Below are 16,560 nucleotides of genomic sequence, written 5' to 3'. Positions count from 1 at the left end.
TCCTGGTTACGTATTACAACATTTAGGTCATGTCCCTAGTAAAATGTATGGTGACAATATTTTACTTGGAAATAAATGTTTTTTTTTAATCCATTTTGTGTTTATTTACACTATTTCAATAATTACAAGCCTTCATTTGCAAAAAAATAACAGTAATATACCATCATAACATACATATTTAAAAAAGGAGAGTCCCTAAAGTAACTATGTGTTTTTTTTTTTAAATGCTGTCACTTTTCTTTACCACATTATCACTAGAGATGGCCCTAACAGTTCGCGGGCGAGCAGTATTCTGCGAACATCAGTTGTTAGCATTTACGGTAAACAGCGAACATTTTCACTCCCTATACATTATCATTGAGCTAAACTTTGACCCATTACCTCACAGTCAGCAGACACATGGCAGCCAATCAGCTAGCACCCCTTCCTGGACCCCCCACCTCTCTATCAAAAAGCTGTTGCGGTGGCCATATTGGATTAAGTCTCTGCTGGCTGCTGAGTGTTTGTGGGAGCAGGGTCAGACTTGCTGCAGAGAGGTAGGGAAAGCAATAGCTAGGCCTGTGTTCTTGTTCCTGACTTGCTGTGAAAGCACCCAAAATAGCCCTATTGAGGCTAGCACATCGATCTCCTGTGTTTTTTTTGTGTGTGACACTCCACAGCCCACTGACACCCAGAGCTGTGTGCACACTACTGCTGTTGCCTCATTAAAGGACTTATGAGGCGAAACGCCGAAAAAAAGTTAATCACTTGCCTCATTTGTTAAGGCACAGAGGACGCCGTCCGCGCCCTCCGTGCCGATCCGCCGGATCCCCCCGCTTATTAGCCCCCCGGGCCGGCTGCCGACCCCACGGCCCGGGTCGGGCTCTCTCGCCTCTCCGAAGATGGCCGCATCCTTTGCCCGCGGCTGCGCAGTCCGATGAGGCAAGTGATTAACTTAACAGATGAGGCAAGTGATTAACTTTTTTTCGGCGTTTCGCCTCGTAAGTCCTTTAAGTTGCAGGCACAGAACCATTATTATTTCACTGTATTCTGATGGTACTATTGCATCTCTCTGTGTGTGACACTCCACAGCCCACTGACACACAGAGCTGTGCATAATGTGATTTCTGCCGATTAGGGATTAAAACCCGACGCATCAACTCCGTAATTTTTGGTGGAACTTTTGGCATGGATACCCCTCCGGCATGCCCCTGTCCAGGTGTTAGACCCCTTGAAACAACTTTTCCATCACTTTTGTGGGCAGAAACAGCCTGTTTTAAAATTCACCTGCCCATTGAAGTTTATGGCGGTTTGCCAGATTCGCCGGTTCGTGAACATTTGCGGAAATTCGCATTCGCCGTTCGCGAATGGAAAATTATATGTTCACGACATCTCTAATTATCACTTGACAAACGACGGTCACACAGTCCGAAACAGCAGCAGTCCGTTGGAATTTGGCCACAATGGCCTTAATTCACTAAGCATTACTGCATTCGGTAATGCTGAAAACAGCTCATTTTACAGAACGCCTTCCCAAATTCCAATTCACTAAACCTATTTCCGAACAGAAAATTAGAATTACTGACTAGCGAGGTAAATTACTGTAAATGCTTCAAGAAATTGCAATTCAGAAAGATTTACGCATGCGGTAAATCGGGCAAAAGTGTTTAACCCTATCGGTGGTATGGACGAGCTCATCTCGTCCATTGCCGCCGAGGCAGATATCTCTGGCCCTATTTGCATGAAATAAACTGCGCCACACGCAGCTAGCACTTTGCTAGCTGCGTGTGGTCTTCGATCGCCGCCGCTCAGCGGCGATCCGCTGCGTGCAGCGGCGGAAGAGGTCCCCCCCGTCCGAGCCCAGCGCTGCCTGGACCAATCACTTTCGGCAAGCGCAAAGGGCTGGATCGGAGGCGTCTGACGTCAGGACGTCGGTTGACGTCCATGACGTCATCCCGATCGCTGCCATGGCGACGGGGTAAGCCCAACAAGAAATCCCACTCTCCGTGGGATTTCTTGTTACTTGTGATCGCCGAAAGCGATCAGAAGGGCGCACCATGTGCGCCCTCTAGTGGGCTTTTATGCTGTCAACTTTCAGTTGGCAGCATGAAAAAAAAAAATTACGAAAAAAAAACCCTGCCGCCGCCACCCTGGCAATTTAAATAGAACGCCAGGGTGGTTAATATTTTCTCCAGCTCTGACCAGCCGATAACTCTCTCTCCGTGCTCTTTCTGTTCAGTAACATTGACAGACAGCCAATAGAAAGAGCCAGGCAGCCAACAGGGAGAGCCACACAGCCCTGCTTCAGTTCTCACGATGACTTGGCCCGACATGGTGGAAGGCGGGTTTTCACTGTAAGGAGTAGGGGAAGGAGAATTTTTATGAGGCTTTTCTGCATCCCTTTAGATGTGAAAATCTGTATTCGGGCAAACAGAATACAGAATCGCAGACTTTTGCAAGCGCAATTTGCCGCAAAATTGCACGCACAAAAGTCTGCGATTGGCACTTCACATGCTAACTGTTTAGCACACCCGTGCTAAACAGTTTGCACCGCTTTGTGAATCAGGCCCAATGTATCTTTTTTTCCCTTTGCAGGGAAGATTTTACAGAGCAGGCTAGTGAACTTTTGAACCCATTTAGAATGCCGAGTAGTGTCTAAACTGCAAATATTAGAGAATGACGCAATGTTATAAAAACACTATATAACTGAAAATAAAAATATTAGAATATTTTCTTTGCTACTAAAATTAGGGTAATAGATGTCACACTAGCCCTCACTGAAGAAACTTTTATCCTGAGTTTTCTTACAGATGTTTTTGCATCTTACAAATTAAATACATGTTTTTACCCTCAGCAATAAAAGTATTTTACTGAATTAATTGGAAATGTGCAGAGCCGCAGAGTTGTGTGTATTGCAGATCTGTACTTTTTTGCAAAAAATATATTTAAATACCTGGCTGGTTGGCTCCTGTAGCTCCTTCCTGCCAAAAGAGTGGGTGTTGCTTTCACTTCACAATCCAGATCACCTGACCCCACTCATCTCTTCCCAGTGCTGAGAGAGATAAACTCCTTGTGGCCACCGGTGCAGCTACAGTTTTTTCATTGCTATACTGTATGTGTAATAAAGCTTTAAATCATTTCCTCACCCTCCTCAGTGTATTTATAAAAGTCATGTATACCTCTAATTACCTTGCCTCACCTGCAATAAGAAGCTGATTCTCGCTGTTCCTGTATTTAGCCCTTTTTTAGACACTGTGGCCCATATGCAATTCACTTTTTCACCTGACTTTTCTCCTAGGTGATAATTTTTCATCTTCAAATTAAAATACCTTTCCAGCACATTTCAACTAAAAAAGTACAAAAAAGTAAAAGAAAAAGGACTATCAAAATTATTTTGATCATTTTCTTGCTTTCCGATGGCTTATAATGCATTTTATTGACAAATTTAAAAATATCACCCAGGAGAAAACTCAGGTGAAAAAGTGAATTGCATATGGGCCTGTGTGTCTGAGTGTGGGAAGGGTTCATGCTTTTTTACTCATTGGGCAGGCACAGGGAGATAACTCTGCAGGGATATTACCGCTTTGTGACTTGCACTACAGCACTATAGCTAAGCAGCTATAGTGTTGCAATGCAAGTCACAAAGAGGTAAAATGCCAGCATAGGGTGGAGGTGATAGTGTCATGTGATCTGTGCACACTGAGAGGAACTAGCCAGACTGGCTGGCAGGGTTGCTCAAATCCGAATTCGGGAGTAGAGATGTGGTGAACGGTTCCGGAACCGTTCGCCAGCGAACATCTCTAAATCCATGGGGGTTTTACTACTTCCGGGTCGCTCTGACCCGGAGTAGTACGCCTGCGCTGCCCGGCGGAGCGCGTCCTAGATCGCGCTCCTGTTGCCGGGCACTCTCTGCGCATGTGTGTGACGTCATGAGTGACATCACGCTCATGCGCAGAGAGTGCCCGGCAACAGGAGCGCGATCTAGGACGCGCTCCGCCGGGCAGCGCAGGCGTACTACTCCGGGTCATTGCGACCCGGAAGTAGTAAGAGGCCCAGAGAGGTTCGCCAGGCGAACGGTTCGGCCCATCACTATTCGGGAGACATCCGGAAAGTTCTATCCGGATGTCTCCCAGTTACCTGTGCGGGGGGGGGGGGGGGGGACAATCTTACCTGTATGACGTCTTTTTCGGTCCATCCCTGGCGCCTCCCACAATGCGGTCCAAGCGACGGTCATGTAACTATAAGATTGACCGCCCCCCACCCGCACAGCTTTACTGGAAGATATCCAGATAGAACTATCCGAATGTCTCCCGAATTCGGATTTGAGCAACCCTACTGGCTGGTGCTTTCTCCCAGCTCTTCCCTGATTATTTCTTGTGGTGAATGATGGAACCGAAGGAAAGGATTGCACATTTATATATGCAATAAATTTGAGTGTGTTTGGGGAGGGGGGGGGGGGGGTTGTAGTGATGTGGCAGCGATATTGTGTTCCTGGGATGTAGGGTCATGGGTGGGAGTTATGTGAGAGAAGTGAATCCAGGCAGAGCCGGGTTATTCACATGACTGAAAAAAGAACTAAGGAACACTAACCTTCCACAGAAGCTGCTGGTTAATTTCTACAGATGCACTCTAGAAAGCGTTTTGACCAATTGCATGACGGCCTGGTACAACAGCTGCACCAAGGCTACTAGAGAAGCCCTGCAGCGAGTTGGTAAAACAGCAGAAGCCATTATCGGCCCTGAACTACCATCGCTGGAACTCTTGTATAAGACTCGCTGTATGAGAAGGGCCAAAAACATTATCAAGGACAACACTCACCCTGGAAACGCCTTGTTTGAGCTCCTTCCATCAGGTAGATGTTTTAGATCAATCCACACACACACAAAGACTGAAAACCATATTTTTCCCATCTGCCATAAACTTGATAAACTCTGAATCCTCTCTGAAATAATTAACACTGTTTTCAAATTGTTTAACGACTTCTCTACCAGCAGTCTCTGGCCCAGTAGTGTAGCAATAGGGGGTGCAGAGGTTGCGAACTTGTGACCGCATTGGGGCCCTTGGGCCAGAGGGGTCCCAAGGGTCCCTTCCTCAAGCACAATTTTAGCTCTCTATTGGTCCTGTGCTGGTAAAAAGCACTTCTATAGATGCTTTAAATAGTAGTAATTCTTCACAAACTGTTCCCCATCCCCTGCTTGCACCTCTGACACTGTGGTTGTCCTTGGCAGGTTTTGGTGCGCCATATCAATTGTTATGTATAGAGTGCTTGGGGGGCCCCATGTACAACTTGCAACGGGGCCCATAGCTCCTCAGGTATGCCACTGCTCTGGCCCCTCACAGACCAGAGACTGCTGGTGCCACAAAACGCGGCTTCCCGACAAATCGCCGCACAGACCCGCCACTTACACCGGCGTGCCCACCCATCGCCGCAGGCCCCTCGCTCTGCCATTGCTATGATGGCAGAGCTCTGTCAGCTGGTCAGGTCATTGGCTTCTGACCCTGTCATCAATGTAAGCCAATGTTATTGGCTCACAGTGATCACATGGTCAGGACAGGAGCCAATGAAATCAGCTTCTGACCGGCTCAATCAGGTGCCTAGAGGCGAGCCTGATTAGTTTCATCGTACCAGAAAAATACGTGATAAGCAGGAATAACCAAACTTGCTAGCCTGCCTCGGGCCCTGTATAACCCTAGTCCAGGGTGTGGGCACCTCTGCCCTAGTCTATCTTCAGATCAAGGTTCATCAGTAACATAGCTGACTGGCTGATTGATGACTAGGAACGCCTTATAGTTTGAAGACAGGGTTAGGAAGGTGGAGGTGCCAAGTATGCACAGCAAGGGGTTAAAAAAGGAAATATTAAAAAGAGATTAAAAACTGGGTAATGAGCTTTAGGTTTTCTATTGCACTTTGTAGCTCATTTCGCATACATTTTTTGCAATTGAACCTTTACGTAATTACGATGTGTTAATTCAAATGATTTCCTATATTCATTTGTATTTTGCATGAATTTTCACATAATTTTCGAGTAATTTCATGCCGACTTTGGCGGTGAATTGCATTGTGACCAAAATTGCTACATATGTTAAAGGAGTCATCAAGCTAACAGTGCTAGGTCAAACATGCATGTTTGCGTGTTGCTCACGTTTTACTCTGCTGAATCGCGTCCTTGTTTTGCCGTTATTGGCTCTGGTCGAGGACCGGACATTGAGGTCGGGCTCCCCGCAACCCGGAACTAATTGCTCCACGCAGGCACAGTACACATTTCCTATATGCAGAACACTGGCGCAGTTGAACACATAGCGGGCTTACATACGGCTGCGCACGCGTACTGTAGCCGTCGGAGGCGTGTTGAGCTCACCATCCTCGCTCACAAGCCAAACCCTCCACTTCAGCCTCCGCCCACCAAACCCTCCCTTCAGCCTCCACCTGCATGTCCTGCAAATCAGTGCGTCTCATGCACGGATGAGCTGTGCAGTAAGCGCGCACAATGTTAGGCGGAGGCTGAAGCAGAGGGTTTGGTGGGCGGAGGCTGAAGTGGATGGTTTGGTGGGCGGAGGCTGAAGCGGAGGGTTTGGTGGGCGGAGGCTAAAGCGGAGGGTTTGGTGAGCGGAGGGTGAAGCGGAGGGTTTGGTGAGCGGAGGCTGAAGCGGAGGGTTTGGTGAGCGGAGGCTGAAGCGGAGGGTTTGGTGAGCGGAGGCTGAAGCGGAGGGTTTGCTTTGCTGAGCGGAGGCTGAAGCGGAGGGTTTGGTGAGCAGAGGCTGAAGCGGAGAGTTTGGTGGGCGGAGGCTGAAGCGGAGGGTTTGGCTTGCGAACAAGGACGGCAAGCTCAAACACGGTGCCGGCGGCTACAATACGCATGCACAGACGTACGTAAGCACGCTATGGGCTTGATTCACTAAACTGTAATAACTCATATCACGGCCGCACTAGCATTTTCGCGTGCAAATGCTAAGTTTTGCGCGCAATCGAGAGCAAAAATTTGCAACTGCACGTTGAAATTTGCAATTGCGCGCAAAAACGTGCGTTAAAACGTTAGCTCGGCCGTGATATGAGTTATCACGGTTTAGTGAATCAAGCCCAATGTGTTCAACAGCGAATCAATTCCAGATAAAGGAAATGGCTACTGCACCTGCGTGGGACCAATTACTTCCGGGGCACGGGGATGTTACCAGCCCAATTTGCAAGAAAAGGAACGAATTTGGGCGGCAACAGAGATTGTGATCCGGCAAAGAATTACTTAAAGCGGTTTTAATGATCCTGATTTTGCTTGATGATTCCTTTAAGGAGAACAGTGGGTACAAGTCAAAAAAAAAAAAAAGAATTTTTTCAAAAAGACCTTGGGCTTGATTCACAAAGCGGTGCTAACCTACTTAGCACGTCTAAAGTCTTTAGACGTGCTAACCAGGGTGCAAAGTAGGTTAGCACCGGATTTCTCAATTGAGAAAACCGGTGCTAACCTACTTAGCACCCTGGTTAGCGCGCCTTAAGACTTTAGACGTGCTAAGTAGGTTAGCACCGCTTTGTGAATCAAGCCCCTTGTAGTTTTTGAGAAAATCGATATTAAAAATGCAAACAAAAAATGTTTTTTAAACTCAGAAAAATGGCAGTTTAAAAACCATTTTTCTTTGGATTTTCTCAAAAACTACAATGTATCCTTTAAAAAAAAATATGTAGCATTTTTGCCTGTATGCAAAGCGCAGGCAACGCACAGCACTACTACCACCAGCAGTGGATTGCGCATTGCGCGACTAACCTGATTCGCATTACATGGGGAACGTATCTATACTGCAGGTCACGCTGATTGTGCACTGCTGGCGGTAGCATCGGTGATACTGCCGTGCACTGCATCCACATGGTAATATCACTGGCATTTAGTGAATCAAGACCCAAGTGTCCTTCAAAGGTATTGCCAATCTAATGTCCCTACCGTAGTCATAATGTGATACCTATGCCCAGGGGCGCCTCTAGCCATTTTGTCACTCCAGGCGAGAAAACCTGTAGCACCTCCCCCCATGAAGATAATCATAATGCGCAGTGTTTCACCAAAAATAATTATAATGTGGCAGCATTTCACCAGAAAATACACGTATTTCGGAAGCGTTTGAGATATTAATCGTATTGCAGCAGCGTTTCACCAGAAAATAATCATAATGCGGCAGCGTTCCACCAGAAATTACACAATGCTGGCAGCGTTTTACCAGAAAATACACAATGCAGGCAACGTTTCACCAGAAAATACACAATGCGGCAGCGTTTCACCAGAAAACACACAATGCGGGCAGAGTTTCACCAGAAAATACACAATGCGGCAGCATTTCACCAGAAAATACACATAGGCAGGGCTCCACTTTCATGAGGCACAAAGTGGGACAGAAGGAGGCACAGGGGGACTGAATAAGGAACACAGGGTGACATAGGAAGGCACAGGGGGACAGAAGGAGGCATGAGGGTCAGAAGAAGTCACTAAGGAGGACAGAAGGAGGCACAAGGGAACAAAAGGAGGCACACATGGGGACACAAGGAGGCACAATGAGCCATGGAACAAAAGGAGGCACAGTGGGGGGGGGGGGGGCAGAATGAGACACAAAGGAGGACAGAAGGAGGCACAGGAGGACAGAAGGTGGTACACAAGGGGGCACTAGGAGGCACAATAGGCAACAAAAGGATTAACAATGGGGGACAGAAGGAGGCATAGGAGGACAGAAGGAGGCACAGGAGGACAGAAGGTGGTACACAAGGGGACACAAGGAGGCACAATGGGCAACAAAAGGATTAACAATGGGAGATAGAAGGAGGCACACAGGGGGTCAGTGGGTGGTACAGGAGGACAGAAGAAGGCATGAGGGCCAGAAGGAGGCACAAAAAAGAACAGTGGGAGGCACAGGGGGACAGAAGGAGGCACAAAGTGGGGCAGAAGGAGGCACAATAGGGGACAAAAGGAGGCACTGGAGGAAAGAAGGAAGCACATGGTAAGTGAATAAGGCACACAGGGGACAGGAGGAGGCACAAAGAGGGCAGAAGGAGGCACGATGAAAGACAGGAAAAAGGGGCAAGAATGAGGCACAGGAAGACAGTAGGAGGCACAAAGGGAAACAGAAGGATGCACAAAGGGGGACAGATGGAGCCACAAAAGGGTGACAGAAGAATGCGGAGGAGGATGCAAGGAGGCACAGGGAGACAGAAGGAGGCAGAGGGGGACAGACAGAGCCACAAGGAGACATTAAAGGCACAACGGGGCACGGAAGGAGGCACAGGGGGACAGAGGAAGGCACAGGGGACAGAGGTGGCACATGGGGACTGAAGAGGCACATGGAGACAGAATGAGGCACAAAGGGAGACAGAAGGAGGCACATGAGGACAGAAGGAGGCAGAGTGGGACTGAAAGAGGTGCAGAGGTAGTACAGGGGGACAAAGAAAGGCACAAGGGGACAGAATGAGGCACAGGGGGACAGAAGGAGGCAGGGGTGGCACAAGGGGACTGAGGGAGGCACATGAAGAAGAAGAAGGCACAAAGGGAGACAGGAGGCATAAAGGGAGACAGAAGAACAAACGGGGTCAGACATGGCACAAGGGAATGAAGGAGGCACAAGGAGACAGAAGGAGCAACAAAAGGGACAGAAGGAGGCACAAGGGGGGGGGGGGAGGATGAACAAGGCACAGAGGGACACTGTGGCAGCTGCCTGCAACTTACGCTAAGCAGATGCATTAGAAATACAATACAATAATACAATAACATTTCTATAGCGCTTTTCTCCCATAAGACTCAAAGCAAGTAATAGAACACCCACGGGGGTGGGGCTTGACCAGGGGGCGTGGTTTTGTTCAGGGGCGTGGCTTAATCCAGCAACATGGCGCCCCCAGGACCAATGGCACTCCAGGCAATGGCCTGTACTGCCTATGCCTAGAGGCTCCCCTGCCTATGCCATAGTCTAGGGGCCTATTAGAAATCAAGCCAGTTAGTCTACCAGTATGTGAACAGCAGCCCCATCTGGGAGTCATCTTTCTGGGCATGCGAGATTTGGTAATATTGGTAACTGAATGTGCCCAGGATGCTCCTGGTTGAGGCACCTGCACACAGCCATGGGGACAGTATTTGAATAGGGCACATGGAGAAAACAAAGCCCTTCAGCTGTGAATAGGGGTACAGGAGGGGGGCATAGCACCAACAGGGAGAGGAAGTTGGTGAAGCTAATGTTTCAGTTTATGGGGACCAGGCCCGGATTCACCTCACAGGAGCCTATATAGGCACAGATGTCCTGGTACCTTAAACTTTGCCCTCTATGAACCTACAACCCCCCCCCCCTCCCCCCCTTCCTGAACCGCACTGCAAGTGTCCAGGCTTTTCCAGCAGCTGTCACTTCTCCCGTACTTCCCCTGCCCAGCATAGGTAGGTACAAGTGCCCCTTAATATTGAGGGTCCTTCTGGCTACCTAATACTAAGTAGCTAGAGGTGCCTCTGATTGAAGGGAGAGCTAATCAGTGGAATGCAGAGAGCTGGGTGAGTAATCTCTCATTTACACTCTCATCAGGACTCTGCATAGGGAAGGAGGGAGTGGTTCAGGGAGGGGAGTGAGCCGCATTTCCATCATCAGGCGCCTGTAGGCACGTGCCTATAGTGCATTATGGTAAATTCGGCCCTGATGGGGACTCTAAAGAAGCCCCAGGTATGGTCATCTCATACATTTTGAGTTCAGTTGTGCTTTAAGTTATCATTTAACTGGTACAGGGCTGGATTGACAACACAGAGGCCTGTAGGCACAGGCATTCGGGTGCCCTAAACTCCACCCCTGAACATAGGCCACACCCCCAAGTAAAAAATATTCTAAGCTCTAATCCCTGCCTTATGTCACTAACTGTCTTTAGAATATTGCACTCTAACACTCTTACACTTTATGTTTCATATCATCCTTAGTGACATGAGACAAGGATTTGGTTGTAAGTGCCTGGGGTCAGTGATATGAGGCAGGGATTAGACTGTAAGCTCCTGAGGTCAGTGATCTGAGGAGGAGGGGCCACTTCTCCCACATAAGGCACCTGTAGGCACGAGCCTACAGTACCTTACGGAAAATCCAGCCCTGAACTGGTATGAATGAGAGAGATATTGATAAAACGTACGGTATGTGAAAATGGAATATAAAATAGGTTGTATGGTTTTATTGTAGGCTATGGAGTGTTATTTGCCAGCTTTTTCCACTGTTTCTTCATTGATGACCACAGGTCTTTGCTTACTATGCAGAACACAGGTGGCGGGAGGAATCCGTTGAACACAGTGTACACTGTTGGATAATAAGCTCCCATGTGGGGGAAGAATATATAATCTCCGACTTCTAATTCTGGCAGATCTACATTCTTCATGATGACGTCCTTCTCGGTGCAGTTCGGACCCCACAGCGTGCTGGGGAAACACTCCGTAGAAGGCAGCCAGTCCTACAGATGTTAAATGCAAGGATGGAATTATAGTAGGTCAGAATGAAATAAATACCTGTAGGGAGAAAGATATACTCACCTATTCCCTTGCTGTACTGCTTCTCGCTGCAGATCTTAAATGGCCATTTATCTTGGGCACTGACAGGCAGCTCTTCTAAAGCCAACAATATTAATTTCCAAAAATAGCTGCCACATCCTGCTCATTCTGGTCTTATGAATGCTGAGAAAACTTTGACAGGCAAACAGAGCTGCTACCCTCTAGCTTGACCCCCCCCCCCCTCCCCGTATCACCCCCTCATCACCCAGTCCCATGCACGCCTCCAGGACTTCTCAAGAGCTGCTCCAACACTATGGAACTCCCTACCTCCACCCATTAGGGCAGCCCCCTCCTTCAACATCTTCAAGAAGGCCCTCAAAACTCACCTTTTCACTCTGGCCTACCACCCCTCACAAGTGCTCTAAACCCGCAGCTGAACTCTGTCCCCTACCTTTTGTGTCCCTACCTCTCCCTCTAGATTGTAAGCCTTTGGGCAGGGTCCTCCTCCTTTTGTGTCCTACCTGATCATGCACCTCCATTACTGTGCAGGGGCACTAGCAAGCTCTGCTCTGTGTGTCTCATCACACAGAGGTGTGGGAGTGGCAGAGCTGTGAGTTTTTTACTACCTACTGCAAGTGACAGTAACAAGTAATTTATAGTGTGCAATTTATTTTGGGAGCAATGTGCCTCTTATGACGGATGGTCAATGCGATGCAGATATTTCCAAGTTCATGCCGGATTAGGTAAATCTGTATGTAAAGATATGATGCTTGAAAATGGTCCAATTATGTCCCACCCAGGTTTACATTGATTGGTCCATTTTCAAGCTGCATAAATGAACATGCAAATTAACTTGAACTCAGAAATATTTCCATCTCATTGATCATCCCTACTTCCTATAAGGATGTGTAGACATCTGGTCCTTCATAGCAACAGTGAATGAAGTATCACTTACCTTCTCCAGAAAGGGCTTCAGCCTCATTTCCTTCTTGTATAGTTTAGAGAGCAGGAAAGAGCCAAACAGACCATCGTTCATGTAATAAGAAAGTTTCCTTTTGCTTTTCCCATCTAAACCTGCAAGACGGAGAACTGTTTATTTATTTCACAAATTTAGATTTTCGGGTTTCACATCGGAATTCAGTCATTAGAATCAGAATTTGAAATTTGCAATAAGAAATTGGTAATTTCGCTAAATTTTAAAACATTTTGTGGAATTCCACTATTACATTATAGTCAACAGGCTAGGGATGGGCCAGCCTAGGAGAACTCACGGAGAAGCATGTGATCAGTTTGGTCAGCTGATAGATTTGTAAGGTTCTGATTTGCTGTGATGACTTCCTGGTTTAACACATGATCAAGACCAGCAAATCAGAACCTTACAAATCTATCAGCTGACCAAACTGATCACATGCTTCTCCATGAGTTCTCCTAAGCAGGGCCATCCCTACAGGGGACTAATAAGAACATGCCTTGTAATTTTTGAGACAATCAATTTTAGAAAGTTCAAAGATTTTATTTGAAACTTGGCAAATTGACATTTTGCTGTGTTACACTTCTTCAAAGCAAACCTGTTAGAATAATAAAAAAAAAATCCCACGCTCTGCACTACATTTCCCACACCCTGCAGTTCATTTCCCACACTCTGCACGTCATTTCTCACACTACACGCTTCAGGGATGCAAAGTGTGGGAAAGCATGTGCAAAATGTGGACAATGATGTGCTGAGAGTAGAAAATAATGCTCAAAGCGTGATTAAAGGTATTACCTAAACAACTTTTGTTGTTCTGTCTTGGGCAGAACTAAGGATCTATTAATTGATGCTGCAGGTTTTTTCAGTTCTTGCAATAACTAAAAATGTTTTGTGTATAATTACCGTATATCACCGTGGATAGGACAACTCTTTTACACACAAATTTTGGGGGTGAGGGGGGTTGCTTTATCTGCTGCAAGGGGCCCTCTATGCAGAGTGCACATCAGAAGCATGTTGGTAAAAGCCTAGCTAGCTTGCTCCAGGCTCACTGCAGTCACATGACAGCGAGCCCGGAGCTCTAGTAGCGAGTTAAGAAGATGCCAGAGACACACGAGGAATTAGTCACAAAAACATGTAGTCCTCAATTGGACATCAATCCTAGTATCAAGTGCACCAGGTGGGTAAAATACCCCATCTCAGGTGCGCAGACACCGATTGGCTGTGGGCCTGTAACTTAAGTTATAGAACTTAATACACCAAGGAGAACACAAAAAGTTAGCTCAGATCTCACATTCCAAAAAGTCAAGTATCAAAGTATCAAAATAATAGATAATTGAAATAATTAAAAACACAACAGGAGTCTTATAGATGGCAGACCCCGCCCCTACTCACTCACATCCCAAACACTCACATATCAATCATGTCTATGGGCACAGAATGCCCCAGAGACGTGGGAAAATGAAGACCATTGGATGAATCCTCACTAACCTATGACCATTTCCTGTTTCTTGGTGGTGACACTCAGGGCGCCGATGAAGGCAGATGTTACGTAGTATTGTCCTGGCTCGGCAATGATTTCCACTCCTTCCTCTTCAGGGAAATACTGCTCCAAAGATTCCATTATCACAGCAGCAAACTAGCAGAAAATAGTGAAAGAAAGAAAGAAAGAAAGAAAGAAAGAAAGAAAGAAAGAAAGAAAGAAAGAAAGAAAGAAAGAAAGAAAGAAAGAAAGAAAGTGAAAACAATGTAATAAAAGTAATTACTTATTTTTTACAATATTAATCTATAGATTATTTAGTCAGTGTTTGCACACATCACCTCACTCTGATTTACGTTTAGCCCTGTCAGGTGATCTCAGCAGTAGAGAAGGCCCAAACAGTTCGCCTGCAGGCAGTATTCTGCAAACATTGGCCTCTTCGCCGTTCGCGTTGAACACAAATTTTTTTGAAACAAAATGTGCGTTCACATTTTTTCCCATAGACTTTAAAGGCAGGCAAACGGCCGCCGATTTTAGTGGTTAATAGCAAAGCCCCCTTACATGCTAGAACAGGCATGGGCAAACTTGTCCCTCCAGCTGTTGAGGAACTACAAGTCCCACAATGCATTGCAGGAGTCTGACATCCACAGTCATGACTCATAAAGGCAAATGCATTGTGGGATTTGTAGTTCCTTAACAGCTGAAGGGCCAAGTTTGCCCATGCCTGTGCTAGAAACACCAAATTTGCAGGGTATGTGAATGGGGACAGTGGGTACAAGAGGAAAACATTTTTTTCAAAAAGACCTTATAGTTTTTGAGAAAATTGATTTTAAAGTTTCATAGGAAAAAAGTATGCATTTAAATGCGGTAAATGACAGATAAAGTAGCAAACCTAACGGTAGTGTAAATTTACATATATCAAAATAAATTGGTGTTAATCTACCATATGGAAGGTAGCCTAGAATAGTTGCCTCCAGTATAGGTAGCTATACTGGGGGCAATATACCAGGCTAACTATACTGTGTTTTTGTAGTAGTTACAGAGCCGCCAGCAGAATAAAAATTTGCAGTCTATTAAAACAAAAAATAAAAAATTGGGGGACCGGGGTGGATCCGTCTCCCCAATATATATGACACAACCACCATATATAGTATCCAGAAAAATATATATTTAATCAGTACTCCACATAAAATTATGCATCGCATTTCGCAGGTCCCAAGCCCGCTTCCTCAGGCAAATACAAGAGCAGCAGGAGTAACTTCACGGTTGAGCAGATAGGTGCAGCGTCTCTGTAAGGTACATACAGAGGCGCTGCACCTATCTGCACAACCTCAGAGTTACTCCTGCTCTTGTATTTGCCTGAGGAAGCAGGCTTGGGACCCGCAAAATGCGTTGCATAGTTTTATGTGGTGTACTGATTAAATATATATTTTTCTGGATACCATATATGGTGGTTGTGTCATATATATATTGGAAAGACAGATCCACCCCGGTTCCCCAATTTTTTATTTTTGTTTTTAATAGACTACTAATTTTTATTCTGCTGGCGCCTTTGTAACTACTACAAATATCATTATCCACCTGGTGGATGGGTGTGTACACCCTTATTTTTCTTCTACGGAGAGTGACTTCTTAGCCTGAGCGGGGACAGGCTTAATATCCCCATATGCCATTGGAGTGGTTGCCTGAGGTCGGCAACCCAGACTTGTGAGTATATCCATATCTGTTGTACAAATTGAAGATTACCTTATATCAACAATAATACACTACTGGGGGCTCTTGGTTGTTCTTTCTTTTTGTCTAACTATACTGTGGGCCAAATCAGTGATTAATGGCGCACAGCGCTTATGCATAAAAATGGCGCCACATTAAAAAGATTCGCTTATCGCTATTTATCGTTAGTACTGAATAATGATGGTGCACAGGGAAGAAAAACGGCACACGGTAACGTTATTTAACAATAGCGCCGTTTATATGCCAAACAGAAGACGTTATTACACACAGTAACATTATTTATCAATAGCGCCCTACATAAGCCAAACTGCAGACGTTATTTAACTGCAAAACGGTGAATGTATTTAATGTAACACTGTCAAGGTTAGGGTTAGGCACCACCAGGGAGGTCTTAGGGTTAGGCACCACCAGGGAGGTCTTAAGGTTAGGCACCACCTGGGGGTCTTAGGGTTAGGCACCACCAGGGGGGTGGTTAGGGTTAGGCACCTCCAGGGGGGTGGTTAGGGTTAGGCACCACCAGGGGGGTGGTTAGGGTTAGGCACCACCAGGGGGGTGGTTACAGTTAGGCACCACCAGGGGGGGTCTTAGGGTTAGGCACCACCAGGGAAGTGGTTAGGGTTAGGCACCACCAGGGGGTTGGTTAGGGATAGGTACAGAGAGGGTTCTGTGTGTTAACGCTAAATAACGATAAGGCTTTAACGTTAAATAGTGACAAGCGACAAACAGATTAGTAGCAACACCGTGCGCCATTATTTGCAGGCGCCATTTTCAGATGGATCCACTGGAGGCACCTATACCTGGCATTACCCGCCGTGGCACACTTAGCACGCTGCACTCACTCCTTTCTTTTTTGGGGGGTGGGAGGAGTGTCATTTCATATCCAGCACCGGGTGTCAAATGCCCTAGGTAGGGTGATTGGAGATGCACTGTAAACT

The 16,560-nt window shown here is 46.5% G+C and overlaps 1 protein-coding gene across 3 annotated transcripts in view; it reads right to left on the bottom strand.

The window, feature by feature from the left end:
• Positions 1-10,958: 10,958 nt before the first annotated feature.
• The window catches only part of LOC137543587 (ornithine decarboxylase-like), a 91,202-nt gene continuing 85,600 nt past the window's right edge, over positions 10,959-16,560 (bottom strand). For 2 of the 3 annotated variants that reach the window (XM_068264691.1, XM_068264705.1), the window contains 3 exons: positions 13,903-14,050; positions 12,400-12,518; positions 10,959-11,407 (listed from right to left, as the gene is read on the bottom strand). In XM_068264691.1, coding sequence (XP_068120792.1) covers positions 11,144-11,407; positions 12,400-12,518; positions 13,903-14,050 — 531 coding nt within the window. In that variant the 3' untranslated portion in view covers positions 10,959-11,143. The remainder of the gene's footprint in view (positions 11,408-12,399; positions 12,519-13,902; positions 14,051-16,560) is intronic. The other variant, XM_068264699.1, reaches the window with a different exon arrangement.

This window comes from Hyperolius riggenbachi, chromosome 2 (genome assembly GCF_040937935.1).
Source record: "Hyperolius riggenbachi isolate aHypRig1 chromosome 2, aHypRig1.pri, whole genome shotgun sequence".
Taxonomy (NCBI): Eukaryota; Metazoa; Chordata; class Amphibia; order Anura; family Hyperoliidae; genus Hyperolius; species Hyperolius riggenbachi.
The sequence above is the reverse complement of the archived record's forward strand: the minus strand, read 5'-3'. Positions and strand labels throughout refer to the sequence as shown.